The sequence below is a fragment of the Ammodytes marinus genome (genome assembly GCF_949987685.1).
Source record: "Ammodytes marinus genome assembly, chromosome: 13".
NCBI lineage: Eukaryota > Metazoa > Chordata > Actinopteri > Uranoscopiformes > Ammodytidae > Ammodytes > Ammodytes marinus.
In genome coordinates this window covers 30,840,575-30,863,258 of record NC_137217.1, presented here as the reverse complement: position 1 = coordinate 30,863,258, position 22,684 = coordinate 30,840,575, and the positions used below count along the sequence as shown (strand labels likewise).

At 39.8% G+C, this 22,684-nt stretch overlaps 2 protein-coding genes across 2 annotated transcripts in view; one reads left to right on the top strand and one right to left on the bottom strand.

Annotated features, from left to right (window-relative positions):
* Positions 1-9,899, top strand: part of LOC307260013 (uncharacterized protein) — a 491,510-nt gene extending 481,611 nt beyond the window's left edge. The window contains exon 15 of the transcript XR_013845173.1: positions 9,795-9,899. The gene's annotated coding sequence lies outside the window, so the exon portion shown is untranslated. The remainder of the gene's footprint in view (positions 1-9,794) is intronic.
* Positions 5,628-22,195, bottom strand: nt5c3a (5'-nucleotidase, cytosolic IIIA). The gene is made up of 8 exons (XM_080040130.1): positions 22,004-22,195; positions 13,257-13,355; positions 12,143-12,212; positions 11,278-11,410; positions 10,779-10,868; positions 10,022-10,184; positions 9,232-9,432; positions 5,628-8,499 (listed from the first exon to the last, which is right to left on the bottom strand). The coding sequence occupies exons 1-8, from the start codon at positions 22,139-22,141 to the stop codon at positions 8,398-8,400; spliced, it is 996 nt and encodes a 331-aa protein (XP_079896256.1). The 5' UTR covers positions 22,142-22,195; the 3' UTR covers positions 5,628-8,397.
* Between the last annotated feature and the right edge of the window lie 489 nt (positions 22,196-22,684).

The window sequence follows — 22,684 nt, the reverse complement described above, 5'->3', positions numbered from 1 at the left end:
CTACTATTTAGTACACCAGAAAAAGATGTAGGATGTCCTACTACATGCACGTCAATTGTAGTATGCTGAAAAAATACATAAATGCCCCACTAACTCCAATAGCATTTTGGAGTATTCGTTTTTATTCTTGACATTTCTCGACATAATAAAGAAAAAAAATCTACCTTATCAGATTTCTTTTCTCTCCTGTCTGTGGCCCTAAAACTCTCCTGTACTTTAGTATGTAGTGTAGTAAAAAGAAAAAGTATGTGATTTGGAACGCAGGGTGTATGTCAGATAAATGAAGGAGAAATGTATGCTTTCAAGTTTGCTTCATAAACCTGTATTTCAGCTCTAGCAAATCCAGGTGTTTTATGTTTTTGTTTACCTTATTGGCAAAAGGCAGTGGGCTCGTCCGGGATTTGAACCCGGGACCTCTCGCACCCAAAGCGAGAATCATACCCCTAGACCAACGAGCCACAATCTCTTTGCAGCCTGACCTTGAATTTCACATTTCACAATCACTGCACAGTACATGCCACGTTGCCTGGACATATGCTGCCTTCAGTTTGACTTATTAGAATTCCTGGTGTTTGAGTGCCATCTACTGGTGAATAATTGTATTACACCCAATTCTAATTCTACCAATTCTATAGCAGTTGTCTCCAGACTGCTACGGACTAAATTATCATATTGCTCTGAGTAGGGCTGGCCCGAATTATTCGAATATTCGAATACTCGTTCGGAAAATTAGTATTCGGAGCTTAAATTAGTATTCGGAGCTTTGTTTTTTTTTTTTTTTTTTTTTTGTTTTTTTTTGCAAGAAGCTAGTACTGCAATATAATGTCATCAAATAATTTTATACTTGGATATAAAAGTTAGTAATATTGTAGTAGTAGTAGTAGTATTGCTCATTTAGGAGGATATTACATCACTAAGTGTCAAAGCGCATCCATTACTTCACCTCCGAGCGCGTAAATCTTCAACAAAATATGCAGATACTGTCAAAATCGGTTCCAGTATATAGGGATTATTAAATTTTTTTTTATTTTTTTTTATTATTATTATTATTATTATTATTATTATTTTTTTTTTTTTATTGTTGTTTTTGATGGTGTGTTTTTCTGGAACGAATATTCGAATATTCGCTCGGAAAAACCAACGAATATTCGAAGCCTGAAAAATGGCATTCGGGCCAGCCCTAGCTGTGAGGAAAGATGAGAAATACTTTATGTTTATTGGCAAAAGTTGTTCATATATTTGTTTCTGTATGTATTTATTTATCCATTTATTTGTAAGTAACTCTGGATAAAAACGTCTGTTTACTTCTTAGATTTTTACATTTATTTAGTTTTGTATTTAGGTCTCTGCTCTCCTTGTGTTCCTCGTATACACTTAATTCTTATTATTACTATTATTATCATTATTATTACTATTATTATCATTATTATTACTATTATTATCATTATTATCACTATTATCACTATTATTATCATTATTATTACTATTGTTATTGTTGTTGTTTTTTATTATTTAATAATACACTTCTTATTGCACTGTTGGAGGAGCCCAAGACTAAAGAATTTCATTGCCAGCGACTACTCTGTAATTGTTGTGCATATGACAATGGGGCGGCAGTGGCGAAGTGGGTAGGGATCCCCCGTCTGCTATAGGCAACAGGCAAATATAAGAAATACTTTATTTTCAAAAAGGACTTTCTTCTTTACCACACATTAAAAATAACCTAACATGTTTGCACGAGGAATATCTATTGTGTTTAATATTGTGATTGATATGCGATAATGATTGGACTATATCGATTTGATGGGATGTCACTGGTTAGCTGTCATTTATTTCAGAAATTACAGAATAAATAAATAAATAAATAAATAAATAAATAAATACAGAAATAAACAAAAAATAATGTGTAAATAAATATGTGAATATATAATTAACTCCAATTGCATTTTGGAGTATTCGTCTTTATTCTTGACATTTCTCGACGTAATGAAAAATAAATCTTCCTTATCTGATTTTGTTTTCTCTCCTGTCTGTGGCCCTAAAACTCTCCTGTACTTTAGTGTGTAGTGTAGTAAAAAGAAAAGGTATGTGATTTGGAACGCAGGGTGTATGTCAGATAAATGAAGGAGAAAGGTATGCTCTTAAAGTTTGCTTCATATAAACCTGTATTCAAGCTCTTGCGAATCCAGGTGTTTTTTGTTTTTGTTTAGCCTATGGGCAAAAGGCAGTGGGCTCGTCCGGGATTTGAACCCGGGACCTCTCGCACCCTAAGCGAGAATCATACCCCTAGACCAACGAGCCGCTGAGAAGTATCCTCAAAACCTCCTCACTTTACAATATGCCACGTCGACCAAAACATCTGATTTCTGCAGCAAGACTTTCCCAGATTTCGTCAAAGTGTTTCCTTGGGATCGGGCGCCATCTTTAGGACGTCCTTGGTACTGCAGCCACAATGCGTTTCAGTGGCGACTTTGGTTTGGAAACTCGAGTACTCTGGTGGCGCCATGCAGGAAAATCTTATAATGCAATCCAGAAATACCACATATTACTACCATCACAACAAAAACAAAGTACTAGCAAGTGACAGAGGGGACCAACATTGCAGCTGAATAATGCCATCACTCAAACGCGAATCTGACGACATATATTAGGCTAATATATCAATAGCATTAGCACCACCAAATGGCAGTGTTCAAGATCTCACAATATCAAAAACTCAAGATCGAAACAACAACGTGGCAACAGTGAAAACACAACGGCGCACACCCTACACAAAAGCCACCACTCACAATATACCGAGAGCCATTTCACCACCACAGACAGGTGAACAGCGCCGTCGGCCACGTGAGGTTGTGCCCCCCGCCCCCCCACACACGTATCGCCAGTTACGCATTCAGAAAGTCTAATTCAAACAATAATACGTAATCAACTACATTATAAATTCCGCTTAGAATAAAAATAATTACAAACCAGACTCACCAAAGAGGATCTCTTCTTGAACAGAAATGACGTTCTGCGGTCCTTCACGTGCGCAAACCTCTCGTGACTTTGCTGTTAAAATCCAACAGTCCGTGGATGAGTTTCAACAGAAAGCATCGCCGGTTCAGTCTCAGCTAAACCGCACAGTAGACAGATACTCAACACGATTCATCCTCATTTAATGAATGAATGAAACGTCCATTTGTTATTACTGTATTAATACGTTAGCTAAGCCGAGCTAGCTAGCAAGATCTGAACAGAGCAGCTCCCGTCGTAAGCCCCGCCCCTTTCTACAAATCAGCCAATGAGAAGCGGTCTGGGGTTTCTTTATATGTCCATGGTCTGGGGCATGGACTGGGGCCCTAAACTTCTGACCCCACGGCCAATACTAAAGTGGCTCGCGCAGCATCTCCCCAGCAGTCCGCTACACTGCAACAGACGAGACGGAGCAACTAGCCTACTACACTACAACAAGTACATCAAATTAAAACTGCGGACATTTAATTAATTATTAACAATTCATTTATTATTAACTTGCGCTCAATGACATTTTTGACACAGAAAAACTTAAGTTTATAATCCTGCCCTGCACGACATAATGCAAAGACGCCACTGCAGTCTATATGATCCCATCCAAACAACGGTTGCGTTCCGAATCGCATACTTTCTACTATATAGTATGTAGAAAAAAGATTTAGGATGTCCCGATTCTTGTGTGGCCAGATTTAGGATGGTTAGAACAGAAGTACCCGGATGTCCTACTTCATGCGGCCAAGATTGTTAGTGTTGAAAAGTGCATCCTATTTGGGCGATTCTGACCCTCAATCCAGTGCGCACGTGAAGTGACGTAACATCGACGAAGCCTCCATATGAAAACAAACGGGGATGCGACGGATATAAAAGCAAGATACAAGATAAAGGCGCAATGTTATGATGAAATAAGAGAGAAAAGTATGTCCCAATAGTATGCCTACTGCATCCTAACTAGATTCTTTTTATCGTCGGATGTAGACGTAGTATGTAGAATAGAAAAAAGAAAGAGTATGCGATTCGGAACGCACCAACATCATTCATCTTCAATATCATGAAAGCAATAATGTAGGCTATACATGATAATGTTGTAAATATTTTCTTCATATTGATATAAATGTCAATATTTTGTACTGTGCAACTGGATGACTGCTCCAAACAAAATGTCGTTGTCTTGTACAATGACAATAAAGTTCTATTCTATTCTATAATTAAACTGAAGAAGTCATACAAAAATATGACATCATAGGACCAAATGGCTATGCGTCTTTTTTTTGAATAAATTAATTAAGAGAATTACTGAGACTTTGTTATCTTAGAATGTCTTTGTTTTTATCTGTTTTTAATTTGTTTTTATTTTTTAATTGTTTTTATTTTTATTTTGTTTTTATATCCAGGCACTTTATTTGTATGCACTTTCTTGTCCTCCTCAGGCTTGTGTACATATTATTGTGCACATAATGGTGTTGTGTGCCCATTGATGTCATTGTCGTGTGTTTGATATCCTGTTGTAAACAATTTGCCCTTTTGGGACATTTAATAAAAACCTTGAACCTTGAACCTTGTTATCAATGTGTTCTTTTGTTGTATTCATTTTATTTTATTTTGTTGCTTTTATTTACTTATTTTTATGAAGTGTATGTTTTATTTTTCATCTTATTTTGAAGGGAAATACCTCTGTTTTTAGTTAATTTAATTTATATTGTAATGTAAATGTCACTCTTGTAATGCATGCATGTGGTTTTTAAATTGTAAATCACTCTGAGCCGCATTCCTCGTAATAAAGGTGCTTTTACAAATAAAAATGTAGGCTATTTTTATAATAATATTACTAAAAACCTGATAGACCGAATTACTTCATAGTTTTAATGCATGTCTTGTAAATCCAATTTCGACATTAACCAGTCCCACTTAAACCTGCAGTGTGTAGAATTTTGGGTTTTATTTCCTTGCAGATTTTGTAGAAAGTAATTATAATATCCATAAGTACATTTACTTTAGTGCATAATAACTGAAAAAACATTTTTGAATTATTATTTTTCCCCTTAGAAAGGGTCTCATATATGTCCATATTTCTGCATATTTTGGACCGAGGCCTAGTGCCGCCATCTTGAAAGTGTCATAGTTGGAATGTCATCAGGTGCATTGTTTAAAATTTAGAATTGTTCTTGTCCTTGAAGGCCACTGTAGCTTCTGTTATTATTCTAAAGGGTTGGGGTTACCCAGGGAGCGTTGCATTCTAGAACTTTGTAGAACTTACTTGATGATGTCATATTACACACTGCACCTTTAATAAGTTACAGAATTATCTACTGGAATCGTCTATTTAAAAAAAAAAAACATAAATATTGACAAATGAAGTTGTTATTGTTATAAACTGAATGAGAAAAAATCTCTTGTGTTTCAGAAATCTTTGTAAACTTTCTACATGCTGTAAACTACGCAGTGTACCTTTAAATAGCAGCTTTTTGTGATCCAGTGACGGCCTTTGAAAGTGACATTTTATTGCATTTTCAAATCGCACCCACAAAGAAAAGAGAAAAGCGTAAAGCAATATGCTTATAAAAAATACAACACACCGGTCTTTACTTCTGAAGATTTCTTTAAATGCAGTGAAACAATACACATGTCCATAAAATGCCCACATATACAATATTAGACATTTCTTTCCCATTTTATTGATATATTTATTTATGTTTATTGAGCCGCCCGTTTCTCTGACATAAAGATAACAATAAGAAAAGGCAACAGGCAGGTGATAGCAGCACATAAAAAAAAAAAAAAAAAAATGAAGTCAAAGCGGAACATTCAACACATGTTTAGACAAACAGACACCGCAACATTTTTAGATTTGAAACTCCCAAGAAAAACAGAAATGAAAATATTTCAGAGGTAGTGTTCAACTTTAACCACAGAATAAAAAGGTGACGTAACTCAAATAGGTCTTGTCCGGAGAGTGTCCTTCTGTTGACTGATATAAGGCTAAAACTAAACTAAACTTAAAAAGGTGCTACGAGGAACTTTTAAAATATTTCTGAAACAGTCTAATTTTTCCTCTGATGATCATAAATGTAACAACAAACGAGACCATCAGTACAAAAAATGCTATTTTTATATAGTTTTTCTTAATGCCCTTTGTCATGGGTATACGCTCACCCAGGAACAACAGCTGGTGTAGTTAAAAACACTACCGCTTTTGTCCAAAGGCGGTGCTAGAATAAACACAAAATGAAAGCTCCTCGTAGCACCTTTAAGTTTATCTGTAATTTTGCTGCACTTTATCTATTACTTTGGTACAAGGGGATTTAATGGCAGCCAGATATGACTAGAAATCATTTGTATAACTACCTAAAACCTTGTTAAACTTTAAACACTTGCATGGACATTAAACACTTGTTCGTAGAGTCTGAATAGCAACTAAAAATATTCAAAACGGGGAATTTACAATGAATGTTTCAAATATATGGAAGCTGCTTCTTCTAGTGTGTGTGTTGATATGATGCTTTAAAGGTGCACTGTGTAGTTTCAGAGCAGAGGGGGATTTGTTTACATGCACAGAGCCTGCAGTTGGTTTTAAAATATATTTTCTCTACATGTAATTCTTAGTTTTGAATAATTCTATCATCAAAAATCAAAATTATGTTGAGGTGCATGGAACTAAATGTAAGACTAGAATATGTTTGTAAACCAAACTGTGGGCCCTGCTGCTGTAAACAACAACAACAGTGAAACAGTAACTTTTCAGGAAGCTTTCTAACTTCAAACAGTGTTCCAGGGATCTACATTTCCCCTGTGAGGAAAGTTTGTTTATTCAGTGATGATAATATAACCTTAGAAAATGTTCCACTTCTCTGACACACCCAAAGTTACACACTGAACCTTTAAATGAGCACATTATGGTTAAAAAAATGTAATTAAAAATAATTTAACATGGCTTTTCTGTGCAAGAATTTGTTCCTAAATACACAAATCCCAACTACTGCCATATTGTTAGTCTCATAGCATAATTGCATAAATCATATTTACTCTACTCTACGTTTACTACATCTACTCTATTCTACATCTACTCTACATCTACTGTTCGTTAGCCTAATAGCATAATTGCCTAAGTCATTAAGGGTTATAGAGTAGGGAAAAGTAGATGTAGAATAGATGTAGAGTAGAGTAGATGGCAATTATGCTATGAGGCTAACGATATTTGCTGAAGCTCTACTAAGCCCGATCCCTCCGTACACACAACTTAAAGTGCATTTTCCTCTGATCGTTCGAGTTCCATTTTGACTATATAAATCCATTCTATAATTCAAATGCGCTACTATGTCGGTGGTTGTTATATTGCTGCCGTCAACTAGTGACAAATTCATTTATTTTATACAAAGACTCCAATGTATTTTTATGTGCTGAACAACTTCCCTGACCAGCAAAAGGTACAACATAGCTTTTGCAAAATACATGTTTTTTTTAACAACTTTCATAGTGTGATATTGACACCATATTCACATTATATTACTAACTGTATTAGTAACTGTTTCATGCTTGGATAGACCTATAGGGCGCCTGCTTTTATGGTATATCCAGCTCTGGAAAAAAATGAAGAGACCACTCCAAATGTTCAGTGTCTCTCGTTTTACTCTTTATAGGCATATGTTTGAGTAGAATGAACATTTTGGTTTTATAATATAAACTACTGACAACATTTCTACCAAAATTCCAATAAATTTTTTTGTCATTAAGAGCATTTTTTTCAATAAGTTATGTAGAGATGAAGATTGAAGAAAAATCCAGACTGGTCTCTTGATTTTTTTTCCGGAGCTGTATATATATATAAATATTACCACATCAAAATACATTCCTATCAATATAACAATGGTAACAATACTGTGCAAATCATAAAGATGGAGTGAGACTTTTTTCCCCCACTTCTTCTCTAAAATGTCTCACTTTTGGTTTTCTTTCTTTTTTTTTAATTTTTTCTTTCTTAAAACAACTTGTTGAAAATAACTTTGAAAGAAACTATAGAAACGGGACAAAAACAGGCCAGAGACGGGCTGATGCTGATGTGTCGACGTTCTCTTTTTAAAACAGTTCATTCAGGAGATCGAGGTCTTAAAAAAAAAAAAAAACTTTTACAAGGTTTGGGGGTTGAGGAAAGTGAGTCGAGAGTTTGAAGGTAAACCCAGGTTAGATCCAAAAGAAAGTGTAGGGTTAAATAAAAGTGAGCGATTTGGACCAGCTTCAAGGTTGATGTTAGGGGTCTCCTCTCCCAGGGGTTGTAGGGTGGATAAGATAGGGTGTTTTGGGCTAGGGTAAGAGGGGGTAAAGAGGGGGTAAGGGAGGGGGTAAAGAGGGGGTACAGGGGTTTGGGGTGTGGGACACTTGAGAGCAGAGTTATAGAACCTTCTGTAGAATAGCGTTGGGCACTTCCAGGGTTTCGTCTCTCACTAACACGATGTCATAATTGTCCAGATATTTGTCGAGTTGCTCCTCCACCTAGACAGGGAGAGAGAGGAGAAACTGTTGGTTAAGTTTTATTTATTGGACAATCTACACAAGGCTACGTTGAAATTTGTCTTTCCTCATCTCCCCTCTCAAGTTCCCACACTCCAGAGGGGGTCAGAGCGCAGGGTCAGCCATAGTACAGTATTTCTGTGTGTTTAGGTGTCTTTACCTTGTCATTGCGGAAGCCTATCTTGAGTATATGCTCATATATGGATAGATAGATAGATAGATAGATAGATAGATAGATAGATAGATAGATAGATAGATAGATAGATAGATAGATAGATAGATAGATAGATAGATAGATAGATAGATAGATAGATAGATAGATAGATAGATAGATAGATAGATAGATAGATAGATAGATAGATAGATAGATAGATAGATAGATAGATAGATAGATAGATAGATAGATAGATAGATAGACAGACAGACAGACAGACAGACAGACAGACAGACAGACAGACAGACAGACAGACAGACAGACAGACAGACAGACAGACAGACAGACAGACAGACAGACAGACAGACAGACAGACAGACAGACAGACAGACAGACAGACAGACAGACAGACAGACAGACAGACAGACAGACAGACAGACAGACAGACAGACAGACAGACAGACAGACAGACAGACAGACAGACAGACAGACAGACAGACAGACAGACAGACAGACAGACAGACAGACAGACAGACAGACAGACAGACAGACAGACAGACCTTGTCGTTGAGGAATCCTATCTTGAGTATATTCTCTACGTTGGGCACACTGTCTGCCATGCTCAGATCTCCCAGAGAGTCTCCCATCAGGACGATGTTACAGTTGTCCTTCTGCTGTTTGAAATACTCCGTGTTCCTCAGCGCTCCGTCGTGTTTGTTGTAAACGTGAATCAACTCGCCTTTGAACCCCTTCAGCACGCCCTGGGAGGAGAGAGGGAATATTGGAATTATTTATTTATATATATAGTATTTTTAAGATTATTTAAAATGAACGCCCTGGGAGGAGAGGGAGGAAACAGATCAATGTTCAATAAATCAATAAATGATATCAAAATTGGGCGTCTCAAAAAGCTTCAAAATAAATGTTAATAATGATTATAAACTGAGTTTAAAAAATAAATTAAAATCCTATCCTTTTTGAGAATGTCATTTCCCTCTCTGCCCCATTTCATCTCTTTCTCTCCAAAACTGTATAAGAGAAGCAAAAATGCCCCAAAAATTATCTAAATTATTATTTTTTTAAACACCATTGTATCGGGGCGCTCCGGTGGTGTAGTGGATAGAGCGTGTACCATATCGGTTCCGGCCTTCGTTGCAGTGGTTGCAGGTTCAAATCCGACCCGTGGACCTTTACTGCAGGTCATCCCCCCTCTCTTTCTCTCTCTTTCTCTCCCTCTCTCTCTCTCTCTGTCTCCCCATTTCAACTCTGTACTATCAAATAAAGCTTGAAAATGCCAAAAAGAATCTTAAAAAATAGAAAAAACACCATCCTTATATCAGCTGTACTCACGTTGTCGTCAAAGTCCATGAAGTTGGAGACCACCTTGACGTTCTGGTGGTAGACCCCGGCCTGTGTGATGATCTCCTCCAGGACGTCCCCCAGACCCGCTGAGAAGATGAACACTGGGACACTGTGCTGCTGCAGGCGGTCAAAGAACTGCTCAAAACCCTCCCTGTACCATGGAGGAAATATATACACTATACAGTCAGTTATTATGCTCCCTATGGCAGAGAGGGAGAAATACAGACGTTAGCACATGTTAAAAGTACAAATTGAATGACTTTTAAGACCTCTAAAAGGAAAAAATAAAGCAACAGAAATCAACAAACTACACTACAGAATGTATGTGTGTGTGTGTGTGTGTGTGTGTGTGTGTGTGTAAATGGTAAATGGACACCACTTATATATTCTTTTCCCTGGTTTTTCACAGACTCAAAGCGCTTTTACATTGTTTTGTACACATTCACCCAATCACACACATTCATACACCGATAGCAGCAGCTACCACGCAGGGTGCAAGCTAACTATCAGGAGCAATTTGGGGTTCAATGTCTTGCCCAAGGACACTTCGACATGTGGCGGGGGATCGAACCTCTGACCCTGCACTCCAGAGGTGACCTCCCTGCCCACTTCGCCACTGTGTGTGTGTGTGTGTGTGTGTGTGTGTGTGTGTGTGTGTGGATGTAATCATTTAAATCCAGGTGTTGTTATAAATTGCAACACCTGACAATCGGACATAAACACATGGTACTGTGTGTAAACGTACCTGAGTGCTGCGTCAGAATCCCTCACCACCTCAGGCAGCTTGTCTTTCTCTATCCGCTGCTCCACCAGCAGAGTGTGGGACTTGAAATACCTGAAAGCACATTAACAGATTAACACACATGTTTAGGTCTTTAGGGGTGTGTGCGTGTGTGTGTGTGAGTGAGTGAGGGTGTGTGAGTGAGTGAGTGAGTGAGTGAGTGAGTGAGTGAGTGAGTGAGTGAGTGAGTGAGTGAGTGAGTGAGTGAGTGAGTGAGTGAGTGAGTGAGTGAGTGAGTGAGTGAGTGAGTGAGTGTGTGTGTATGTATATGTGCATGCGTATATATGTGTATGTGTGTGTGTGTGTATATATGTGCATGCGTATATATATGTGTGTGTGTGTGTGTGTGTGTGTGTGTGTGTGTGTGTGTGTGTGTGTATGTATATGTGCATGCGTATATATGTGTGTGTGTGTGTGTGTATATATGTATGTGTGTGTGTGTGTGTGTGTGTCTCAGTCTCACCACTCCACCATGAAGGGGTATTTCTCCTCCATGGTGAGCTGCGGGTCGATCTCGATGGGATAATATTTATTCTTCAGCTGCAGCAGTTTCTGTCTGCACTCGTCTGTCACCAGTTTGCAGTTATCAATGATGTCTGCAACAAGGAGAAGGACAACCATTAGAATGTAAGTTCCACCCAAAGAAACAGGCAAAAATCACTACATTGTGATTGGATAAACCTTCAGAAAAGAATTCAGTTAGAAAATAGACAAAAAGGGGGCGCCCTTAGCTCAGTTGGTAGGGCGTCCCCCCCCCCCCCCCATGGGCCTCGGCCAGCAGAGGACCCGGGTTCGATTCCAGCCCGCGGCCGTTCTCTGCATGTCACTCCCCTCTCTGCCCCATTTCAACTCTGTCTCTACACTATCAATAAAGCATAAAAATGCCCCCCCAAAAAAAAAGTCCATGTACTAATTTAGTTTTTCTTGTTGAACGTACTGTGAAACGAGGGACAGCGTTTTCCGATGACAGCGTACTTCCATTTAGAGATTTAAGTTCCAAACAGGCAACAACAGCACAATGTATTGACCTCTGAACGTAGGCCTACTTCTTAAAATAACATGATTGTGAGTGAATTGATTCTGCCCAATTTTCTATCATTTGATACAAAAAAAAATGTAAATGCTGTTATTGTTTTTGCACTATTTATATTTCCCTCTGCCTTGCTCTCGCCCTTTTTATTTGTGCATTTGGGTAAGTTAGTCAGTAAGTTATGCATCGGCTTAAAACCATATTGTTTAATACAGACATTTAAAAAACGGTAGAAAATAAAACACAGAAAAAAATTGGATAAACGTTTCACAAAAGAATTAGCTTTAAAAAAACTCACTGTGACACGTGGGACAGCGTTTCCCGTTGACAGCGAACTTGCTTAACGTCATGTCGAAGTCTGTGATGATCTGCAGCAGAGACAACAAGACTTTGTTTAAACCAGCACCAGAGAAAATACATCAATTAAAACACCTTAGATGCTTTAACAGACTTATGTAGGAGCGGCTCTGTTTTGTCTATGGCCGCCCTCAAGTCAGGTTCTCTACTGGCAAATAATATGGGCGACTGTGGCTCAGTTGGTAGAGCGGGTCGGCTGATGATCAAAGGGTTGGAGGTTCGATCCCCGCCTTGCCACCTGTGTCATGGTTGTTGTGTCCTTGGGCAAGACACTTCACCCACCTTGCCTCGTGTAGGCAAGGTGGGTGCTATCGGTGTATGAATGTGTGTGTGAATGGTAACGTGGGAAAGGAAAACAGGTCTCCCTTGTAAAAGAGTCTCCGGTCTCAATGGGATTTACCTGTAGAAATAAAGGTAAAAAAAATAAAAATAAAAAAAATAAAGGTTTAAACACTGAAAAAAATATCGGTAGAAAAGAGTTGAAGTGTCAGTAAAGCATCTTAACCTAGAGACTGGCGCAGATATCCACATCAAGGCTTATAGTCAGTTCTAGCTACAGTATCACCAGGTGGCGCAGTTTCACCGTTTTATACCCTGACTTTAAAGGGCTTAGTCAGGACCTTATGTTGTACCTCTCTCTCTCTCTGTCATTTATCTATCTATCTATCTATCTATCTATCTATCTATCTATCTATCTATCTATCTATCTATCTATCTATCTATCTATCTATCTATCTATCTATCTATCTATCTATCTATCTGTCCATCTATCCGTCCGTCTATCCATCTATCTATCTATCCATCCATCCGTCTATCCGTCCATCTATCTATCCATCCATTCCCTCTCTCTCTATTCATCAATCCATCCATCCATCCATCCATTTATCTATCTATCTATCCATCCATCCATCCATCCATCCATCCATCCATCCATCCATCTATCTATCTATCTATCCATCCATCTATCCATCCGTCCGTCCGTCTATCTATCCATCCATTCCCCCTCTCTCTCTATTCATCAATCCATCCATCCATCCCTCCTTCCATCTCTCTACCTGTAGTTTTGAAGCTCCTCCTTTGATGAGTCCACAGATGATCTGCTCAACCTTCTCAGGGTCCTTCATGTTGACTGTCGACTTCTCAAACTGAGGCATCTAGAGAGGGAGAGGGAGAGAGAGAGAGAGGGAGGGGGGAGGGGGAGAGGGAGAGAGAGAGAGGGAGAGAGGGAGGGAGGGAGAGAGAGAGAGGGAGAGAGAGAGGGAGAGAGAGAGAGAGAATAGACATTTATTTCCAGGTATTTTCAATTTACCTGAGTTATGCCATTATCAGATCAAGAAAGATTTTCAAATTCAGGAATCCGGAAACAAAGAGTTCACTAACTCACTAACTGAACACAGCACATTGATTAAAACGCCAGATACAAACAGATCTTGTTACATAATTTGCCATTTGAAAACTTGAAAATATAGAAATAGAGGGAGAGAGAGAGAGAGAGAGAGAGAGAGAGAGAGAGAGAGAGAGAGAGAGAGAGAGGGAGAGAGAGAGAGAGACACACACACACACACACACAGGGAGGGTAGCTGATGTTTGGAATGTGTTGGTGTTGTGTAACAAGCTTAACGTCCAGTCTTACTCTCACCGTGCAGAGAAGAGGTTCACTTCATAACGTCAACATCAGGTCTGACCAAAACTAAATGGACACGTCGCTTTTTTGTTGGTATTTTCAAGCTTTATTAGACAGTACAGAGTTGAAATGGGGAGACAGAGACAGAGAGAGAGAGAGAGAGAGGGGGGGGATGACCTGCAGTAAAGGTCCACAGGTCGGATTTGAACCCGCGACCACTACAACGAAGGCCGGAGCCAATATGGTACACACTCTATCCACTACGCCACCGGAGCACCCCGATATAATTTGTTTTCTAAGTGTTTCACTCAACCTTCAAAACAAGTAGTAAACTGACCCACAAATATAACAAACATATACAGCTCTGGTTAAAAATTAAGAGACCATTCCAAATGTTCAGTGTCTCTCGTTTTTACTATTTATAGGCATATGTTTGAGTAGAATGAACATTTTGGTTTTATAATATAAACTACTGACAACATTTCTACCAAATTCAAAATAAATTTTTTGTCATTAAAGAGCATTTTCAATAAGTTATGTAGAGATGAAAATTGAAAAAAAAAATCCAGACTGGTCTCTAAATTTTTTCCCGGGGCTGTATGTAAATCGTGCTGATGTAAGGCAAGCTACCATCTAACTAAAGCACACAGAGCCCCACCCAGTATAACATGCATTGCTATGACATAACCAGCATTAGGCCACCTGTAACATGGCTTCATACATCACTCTGATCCCACAGAAATATGTAAGTTACACCCAGTAAACAAACTAAAAATAACAGCAGTGGGGCGCCCTTAGCTCAGTTGGTAGGGCGTCCCCCCCATGGGCCTCGGCCAGCAGCGGACCCGGGTTCGATTTCAGCCCACGGTCGTTCTCTGCATGTCACTCCCCTCTCTGCCCCATTTCAACTCTGTCTCTACACTATCAATAAAGCATAAAAAATGCAAAAAAAAAAAAAATGTAAGTTACTCCCAGTAAACAAGCTAAAAGTAACAGCAGTGCATTGGTTACTTCCAGACTGTACTCTCTAATAACACACAGACGGAGTGATCTAAGGGTGCTGCCAAGGGTCAAAACCCATTCCTGTATTCATGTATTCAAAGTAGAAGAGATTGTAGCAACTTTTTTATTAAGTCAAGAAGAAGAAAAAATAGAACAGTCGAATTTTTCACAATTTTAAAATGAATGGGTTGCTATAGAGACGACCTTTGTACACATATTCTCTCAGTGCTGAGTTATAAAAATATGTAGTCTAGGAACAAAGTAGAAAAAAATTGCAGAAGTTTTAGAGTGTGTGTGTGTGTGTGTGTGTGTGTGTGTGTGTGTGTGTGTGTGTGTGTGTGTGTGTGTGTGTGTGTGTGTGTGTGTGTGTGTGTGTGTGTGTGTGAGTGAGTGAGTGAGTGAGTGAGTGCATTCGTGTTTTATCCATGAACGTTTTATAAGAGGGTTGCTCACCAATTAAATACAACTATAATGTTTCATAAGGTTTGGAATGTGAAACTGCCGGAAATTCTCCTAGACTTTCCTCTAACTTATTTAAACCTGCATGCAGTGTGTAGAATTTTGGGTTTTATTTCCTAGCAGATTTTGTAGAAAGTAATTATAATATCCATAAGTACATTTAATTTAGTGCATAATAGCTGAAAAAATGTTTTTGAATTATTATTTTTCCCCTTAGAAAGGGTCTTATATATGTCCATATTTCTGCATATTTTGGACCAAGGCCTAGTGCTGCCATCTTGAAAGTGTCATAGTTGGAATGTCATCAGGTGCATTGTTTAAAATGTAGAATTGTTCTTGTCCTTGAAGGCCACTGTAGCTTCTGTTATTATTCGAAAGGGTTGGGGTTACCCAGGGAGCGTTGCATTCTAGAACTTTGTAGAACTTTCTTGATGATGTCATATTACACACTGCACCTTTAAAAAAAATATATATGTATATATATCTCACATCCTTTAACGGACATAATCTTCTTTGTGACAGAGCAGGTAACACAACATTACAATCTAGATGTAAAGAGTTGAAATAAGGAGTTTGGAAAATTACATTACAAGACATCCACATCGCAAAGCATTCTAATTACAGGAGATATTCAATAGTGCATTAAGCTATTGTTCTGCAGGAATTTGCAGAACTGAAATTTTGTGTTTTACAGTTACTATGAAGTTAGAATTGCTACAGCCTGGCGTTGAACACACACACACACACACACACCTAAAAACAGACACACACACACACAGACACACACACACACACACACCTAAAAACAGACACAGACACACACACACCTAAACACACACAGACACACACACACTTACCTTGGGGTCTGTTGTCTCAAGTTATACAAGAGTGGGGAAAAGATTGTGTGGTTGGTGAAGAGCTTATATAGCTACAGCAGCAGTCAGGGAGGGACAGGGGGCGTCACCCAAATATAGATGGAATTACATAAACCCTCCCCCTTTATGAACAGGCTCACACACACACACACAAAAAAAGTGAGATTTGATGTCCTTGTTTCAGTTATGTGAACTTTGACCCTGTGAAAAAGGAACCTTTTAAAGTCAATGAGGGTGGACTACTGCTGAGCACACACATTCTTACACACACACACACACACACACACACACACACACACACACACACACACACACACACACACACACACACACACACACACACACACACACACACACACACACACACACACACACACACACACACACACACACACACACACACACACACACACACACAGTAAATAGCTTGTATGGGGCACGAGGCCAGGGTCAAGGTTCAAGCATCAGGCTGTACTGTCAGTCACACATGTGGATAATGGAAATGCCTCTCACACACACACACACACACACACACACAGGTGATGTAATGCGTCTAAATGCTTGTCTTTAGTCACACAGATGTGCATGTAGAAACTGACGCATCTTTACATTTTTGGTTTAGTCTGAACAGGTCACTATTAATTTTTTTTTTTTCTTGAGACACACACACACACACACACACACACACACACACACACACACACAGACAGACAGACAGACAGATGCGCGCACACACACACACACACACACGTAGACGGAGACACACACACAGACACACACACGCAGACGGAGACACACGCACACACAAACGCAGACGGAGACACACACAGACACACGCACACACACACACACACACTCAATTACCTGCACACTAACAGCTGCTCCATTGTTTACTGTTTGTCATATCAGCTCGTCTGTAGAACTTTTCTTATCAAACTATTCAAACAAACTCAGAACCCTGAACCAGATTGTAAAACGCCTCGTCATCGCATTTACAAGTTCCCAAAACCAAAAGCCGTCTTCAATGTGGTCACTGTGATGAAATAAAATACATGAAATACACATTCATCTAATCTTCTCACTGTGAACATGGTGTGACAAGCTCCGAGTGTTATTAAAGTTACAGTGCGAAGCTTCTGCCCCCCCCCCGACCCCCATCCCCATGAGGAATTCTGAGTAGTTACAAAAACACTGTCGGTGCATCTACATGAGGTAAAGCCTTCAGCGATGGCGCATGGATTTTATACCTTCTGCTGTACGTCCAGGTTTTTTTTCTTAGCAGTAGAATCAATAACTGAAACATTTCTTGGGCTCTTCTTGAGGATTTTTCTGAGCTCCTGCACCAGTGTCGGGGGGGGGGGGGGACACCAGTTTGTAAACGCTGCCATACTGAGAAATACAGAGAGAGTTTTGTGGTGCTGATAATAGGATTAATCAACTTTGTGTCAACTCTTGGCGATGGCTTGAATGCAACCAACATTCATTCATTTATTTATATGAAAAAGTTACGCACTGTAGCTTTAATGTATGACCATCTTTCTCATCACAGCTCTTTATCACTTCAACCCACCCACACTGTGCTGGTTGTCATGGGGACGGACATCTGTTGCAACTGATAAAGCTTAAGTAGCATGGGCAGTGGCACTCACTCAGACACACACACACACACACACACACACACACACACACACACACACACACACACACACACACACACACACACACACACACACACACACACACTCACTCTCTCTCACAGACACACACTCTCTCTCGCTCACACACACACACACACACACTCTCTCTCTCACAGACACACACGCTCTCGCTCTCACACAGACAGACAGACAGACAGACAGACAGACAGACAGACAGACAGACAGACAGACAGACAGACAAACAGACACACACACACATTGCCACTGGAGGAAGTGTTGGTCACAACAGTACAGATTTGGAAGAACACAATGCTACCCAGTGTGTGTACACGCATTTTACTGATCTATTATACAGACTACCGTTTATGTTCTTTGTGTGTTAAATTTGTAAACCTTGTTGGGCTGGGAATATTGTTTATGCATAATAACACAATAAAAAAATCAATCAATCATAATTTATATCTGTTGCTTTGGTCTTATTGTCTGTGTCTACACACACACACACACACACACACACACACACACACACACACACACACACACACACACACACACACACACACACACACACACACACACACACACACACACACACACACACACACACACACACACACACACACACACACACACACACACACACACACACACACACACACACACACACACACAAAGAAGTATTTTCTTACTTTCCCTCAAATAATATTGAAGTTCAAGTGCAGCTCTGTCCTGCCCTCTAGTGGCCAAAAGAGTGAATCACACTTTAGGAGTCAATGAGCATTTACTGTACAATCGACTATCAGGCAAAATATTATTGAACCAATTTGGAGCTTTTTTCCTTCGTTTTAAGCATTTGTAAACTAAAAATAAAGTTGCCTTGCAGGAGTCTCTACTGTTATTATCAATAACCATGGACACAGTTTTAAAGGTGCAGTGTGTAATATGACATCACCAAGAAAGTTCAAGAAAGTTCTAGAATGCAACGCTCCCTGGGTAACCCCAACCCTTTAGAATAATAACAGAAGCTACAGTGGCCTTCAAGGACAAGAACAATTCTTAATGTTAAACAATGCACCTGATGACATTCCAACTATGACACTTTCAAGATGGCGGCACTAGGCCTTGGTCCAAAATATGCAGAAATATGGACATATATGAGACCCTTTCTAAGGGGGAAAAAAAAAATTTAAAAAAAAATGTTCAGCTATTATGCACTAAATTAAATGTACTTATGGATATTATAATTACTTTCTACAAAATCTGCTAGGAAATAAAACCCAAAATTCTACACACTGCAGGTTTAAATAAAACCCTTTGTTAGATATAGAATAAATAAGGAATTTGCTTTTCGTATTTCTGAAATGACACAGGAAGGTTTGTAGTAATGTTTTAAGTGAAGCACGAGAACGGCCACATAACTCACTCAGTACAGGAATGTTCAACACTGGAGAGAAGATTAAAAGTCTAAAAGTGAGTTACACACACACACACACACACACACACACACACACACACACACACACACACACACAGACAGAGACACACACACACAGACAGAGAGACACACACACGCAGACACAGAGAGACACACAGAGACAGAGACAGAGACACACACACATACACAGCATCAGTGTCCCGTGGGTTACAGAGCGGATGTTTGTAGGGTCACAATCTAAAGCAGATGGTCACTGGTTTACAAGGTGATGGTCGGGACAGGAAACCAGATACATGTTCCTATAAAGAAAGTGCAGTTTGCTACAACGTCCAAAATAATCATCTACTGTAAGTTATTGTAATAATGAAAAGTCTAAAGTGAGTCACACACACACACACACACACACACACACACACACACACACACACACACACACACACACACACACACACACACACACACACACACACACACACACACACACACACACACACACACACACACACACACACACACACACACTATATTGCTCTGTTTGAAGCACTGGTGTTGTGACTCTCCAAATAGAATTATGTTATGTGACTTTGGACACTTATACGCTTTATTCTGAAGGTTATAACAGAAGACAGAATGCCGTTAATGCATTCTGAAGACCTGTATATTGTATTGTTAGACTTTGGTCAAACACTATCAGATTGTGTTGGCTTTGACACAGACCAACACACTCCTGTTAAACCAACATTACACACTGACGAAATGACAGCGGCGGGTTACAGGAGGCTGTGTGTGTGTGTGTGTGTGTGTGTGTGTGTGTGTGTGTGTGTGTGTGTGTGAGAGAGTCAGTGAGTGTGTGAGAGTGTGAGAGAGAGAGAGTGAGTGAGTGAGTGAGTGAGTGAGTGAGTGAGTGAGTCAGTCAGTCAGTCAGTGAGTGAGTGAGTGAGTGAGTGAGTGAGTGAGTGAGTGAGTGAGTGAGTGAGTGAGTGAGTGAGTGAGTCAGTGAGTCAGTGAGTGAGTGAGTGAGTCAGTGAGTGAGTGTGCGTGCCGTGCGTGTGTGTGCCTGTCTGTGTCTTTGTGCGAGTGTGTGTGTGTTTTTCTGTGTTTGTGTCAGTAACCTAGCGCTCAATAAGCTTGTATAGGTGGAGCTAAATATCTCAGACATGAATCATATAGATTATAGTAGAGATACATGACAGCACATAGCAGCAACGCCTTCTAAACACACTCAAAATCAAAGTCCAAAATGCTTCTATATCTATATCTATATGGCTTGGTAAAATTTAAAATAAAAAAGTTAAAGGCCTACTTCACCGGTGGAAATATGAAGGTGTATTGAACTCTGAGATCCTATGTAGTATAAATGTGCAAAAATGTTAGAAATCGGTTAATCCTAGCCTGAGAAAAGGCAGAAAGAGTGTTTTATGGTCTCACTGTCTAACCCTACGAGCCATATTATACTATATTATATTTTGTGTTATTTGTCTGTATATTTGTGTGGAATGTTTTTGTTTGTGTTCAAAGCCTGTTGGACCGGTCTGTAGCTTGTATAACCAACACAAAAGGTAGAATTTTTCGAGGCGAGTGAAAGAGCGTCACTGACACACACACACACACACACAGACACACACACACACACGCACACACTGACACACACACACACAGAAAGAGAGAGAGACACACACACACACACACACACACACACACACACACACACACACACACACACACACACACACACACACACAGTGGCTCAGCACATCTGTCAAAGCTTTTTAGTGGCAAACAGAGAATCGCCGCTGCTCTTTCTGTGGGAGTAAATCAGCTAGCTTATGACCATAGATAGTGTATAAGCTTATGACCTCTAAACACTCAGCTGCTGTTTTAGGGAACGAGCTACACCGCCGTCAAGCTACCGAGAGCAAGGGTGGCACGTGTCCAGAAGGGATTTTCAGTATAAAAGCGTATGAAATATGTTGAACCTTTGAGTGTCGCTTCTGCATTAGGTTAAGACGCAAGCTAACCAATAACAATGGATTTAACCCCTTCCCTGTTTCATCTATCCGGGTCAAATCAAATTGCATTACAGCAATTACAATTACAACTAAGCATGGCTGTTCATGCATCACACAAAATAAAGTTAAAGGGACACTGTGTAACATTTTAAGTGATGTATTAGCTAAAAATCAATATCCTCATTCATACACATGTCCTCATTGGTGTAAAATCACCTCTGCCAATAATCTGAATTATCCTCCTGAGCGGAAAATTATAAATATTAATATTACATTTTGTACATTGAGAGGGTAAGTCGTATGGAGGCATCCATGTTGGTTGGAATGTCCTCAGGTGCATTGTTTAAAATTTAGAATTGTTCTTGTCCTTGAAGGCCACTGTAGCTTCTGTTCTTATTCAAAAGGGGTGGGGTTACCCAGGGGGTGAACACTTAGTAATAGCCTAGTTTAACAGAATAATAAATAGCTTCTAAAAAGACTCTTGAGAAACCGACCAGTAACCGTTTGATTGTCCATGACATGTTGTCCTCGTGCTCACTTTACACAACTAGAAAACTTGTTTACATTTGTTACGGTTTGAATTAGCTAACTGTCAACGGGTAGCCTATGTGCTTTTATTTTGAAGGCGACACTTCCTGTTCGCCCTGTCGCTTATCTAATTTTGCCTTTGGTCTTGACGCATGCGCAGTGTGTCTAGTTCTGTAGTTCTGTCAGGGCTTCTTTTTTTTCGCTTCACTCACCATCTCTATGATCCGGGTTTTCTTGCCCGCGCGCTTCTTCTTGGCGACTATGTACTGCGCTAGCACCACTCCACCGAACAGGGCACAGACACTAGCGCTGGCCGCCGCCCCGACCTTAACCACGGCCGTCCTGTCCATCTCGGCCCGCTGTCTGTACCTCCAACCGACCGACAGACCAACCGACCGCCCTGGGAAGAAGTCACAGCGTGTGTCAGAGGGGGACAAAGATCTTCTATACGCGTCGAGATGGGTCACTCACTCTCTCAACGGCTGTAACCGCAAAACCAGAACAGTAGCCAAAGATCATTTATTCTATTCGAAGCGAGAGCGGTCACTCTGAAGCTGTTGGTTTGACCGCCCAACAGACAGGCCAGCCAAATATCCTCTATTGAAATCGAGAGCGGTCACTCACTCGACGAAACTGTTGGTGTATCCGCCAAACCAGAACCCAAACCAGAAACCAAAGATCCTCTATTCGCAGCGAGAGGGGTCACTCACTCAACGGCTGTAACCATAGACTAATATATATTTCCACTAGATGTCACAATTCCCCCCTTCAATCTCCCTTTAGCTTTAACCCTGAGATTCAAGATTCATTTTATTGTCATTTCAACAGACTGTACTTCCATACAGAAAATTAAACGAAATGTAGTTTCTCACTAGTGCATACAGTGTTAAAAA

Bases quoted from the DNA above. Each gene is read 5' to 3' on its own strand.
- nt5c3a (XM_080040130.1), bottom strand. From the start codon at position 22,141: ATGGACAGGACGGCCGTGGTTAAGGTCGGGGCGGCGGCCAGCGCTAGT. The intron at 10,869-11,277 runs GTGAGACTGAGA...ATGTGCTTTCAG, and splicing joins TACCCCTTCATGGTGGAGTG to GTATTTCAAGTCCCACACTC. The intron at 10,185-10,778 runs GTACGTTTACAC...TCCATGGTACAG, and splicing joins GATTCTGACGCAGCACTCAG to GGAGGGTTTTGAGCAGTTCT.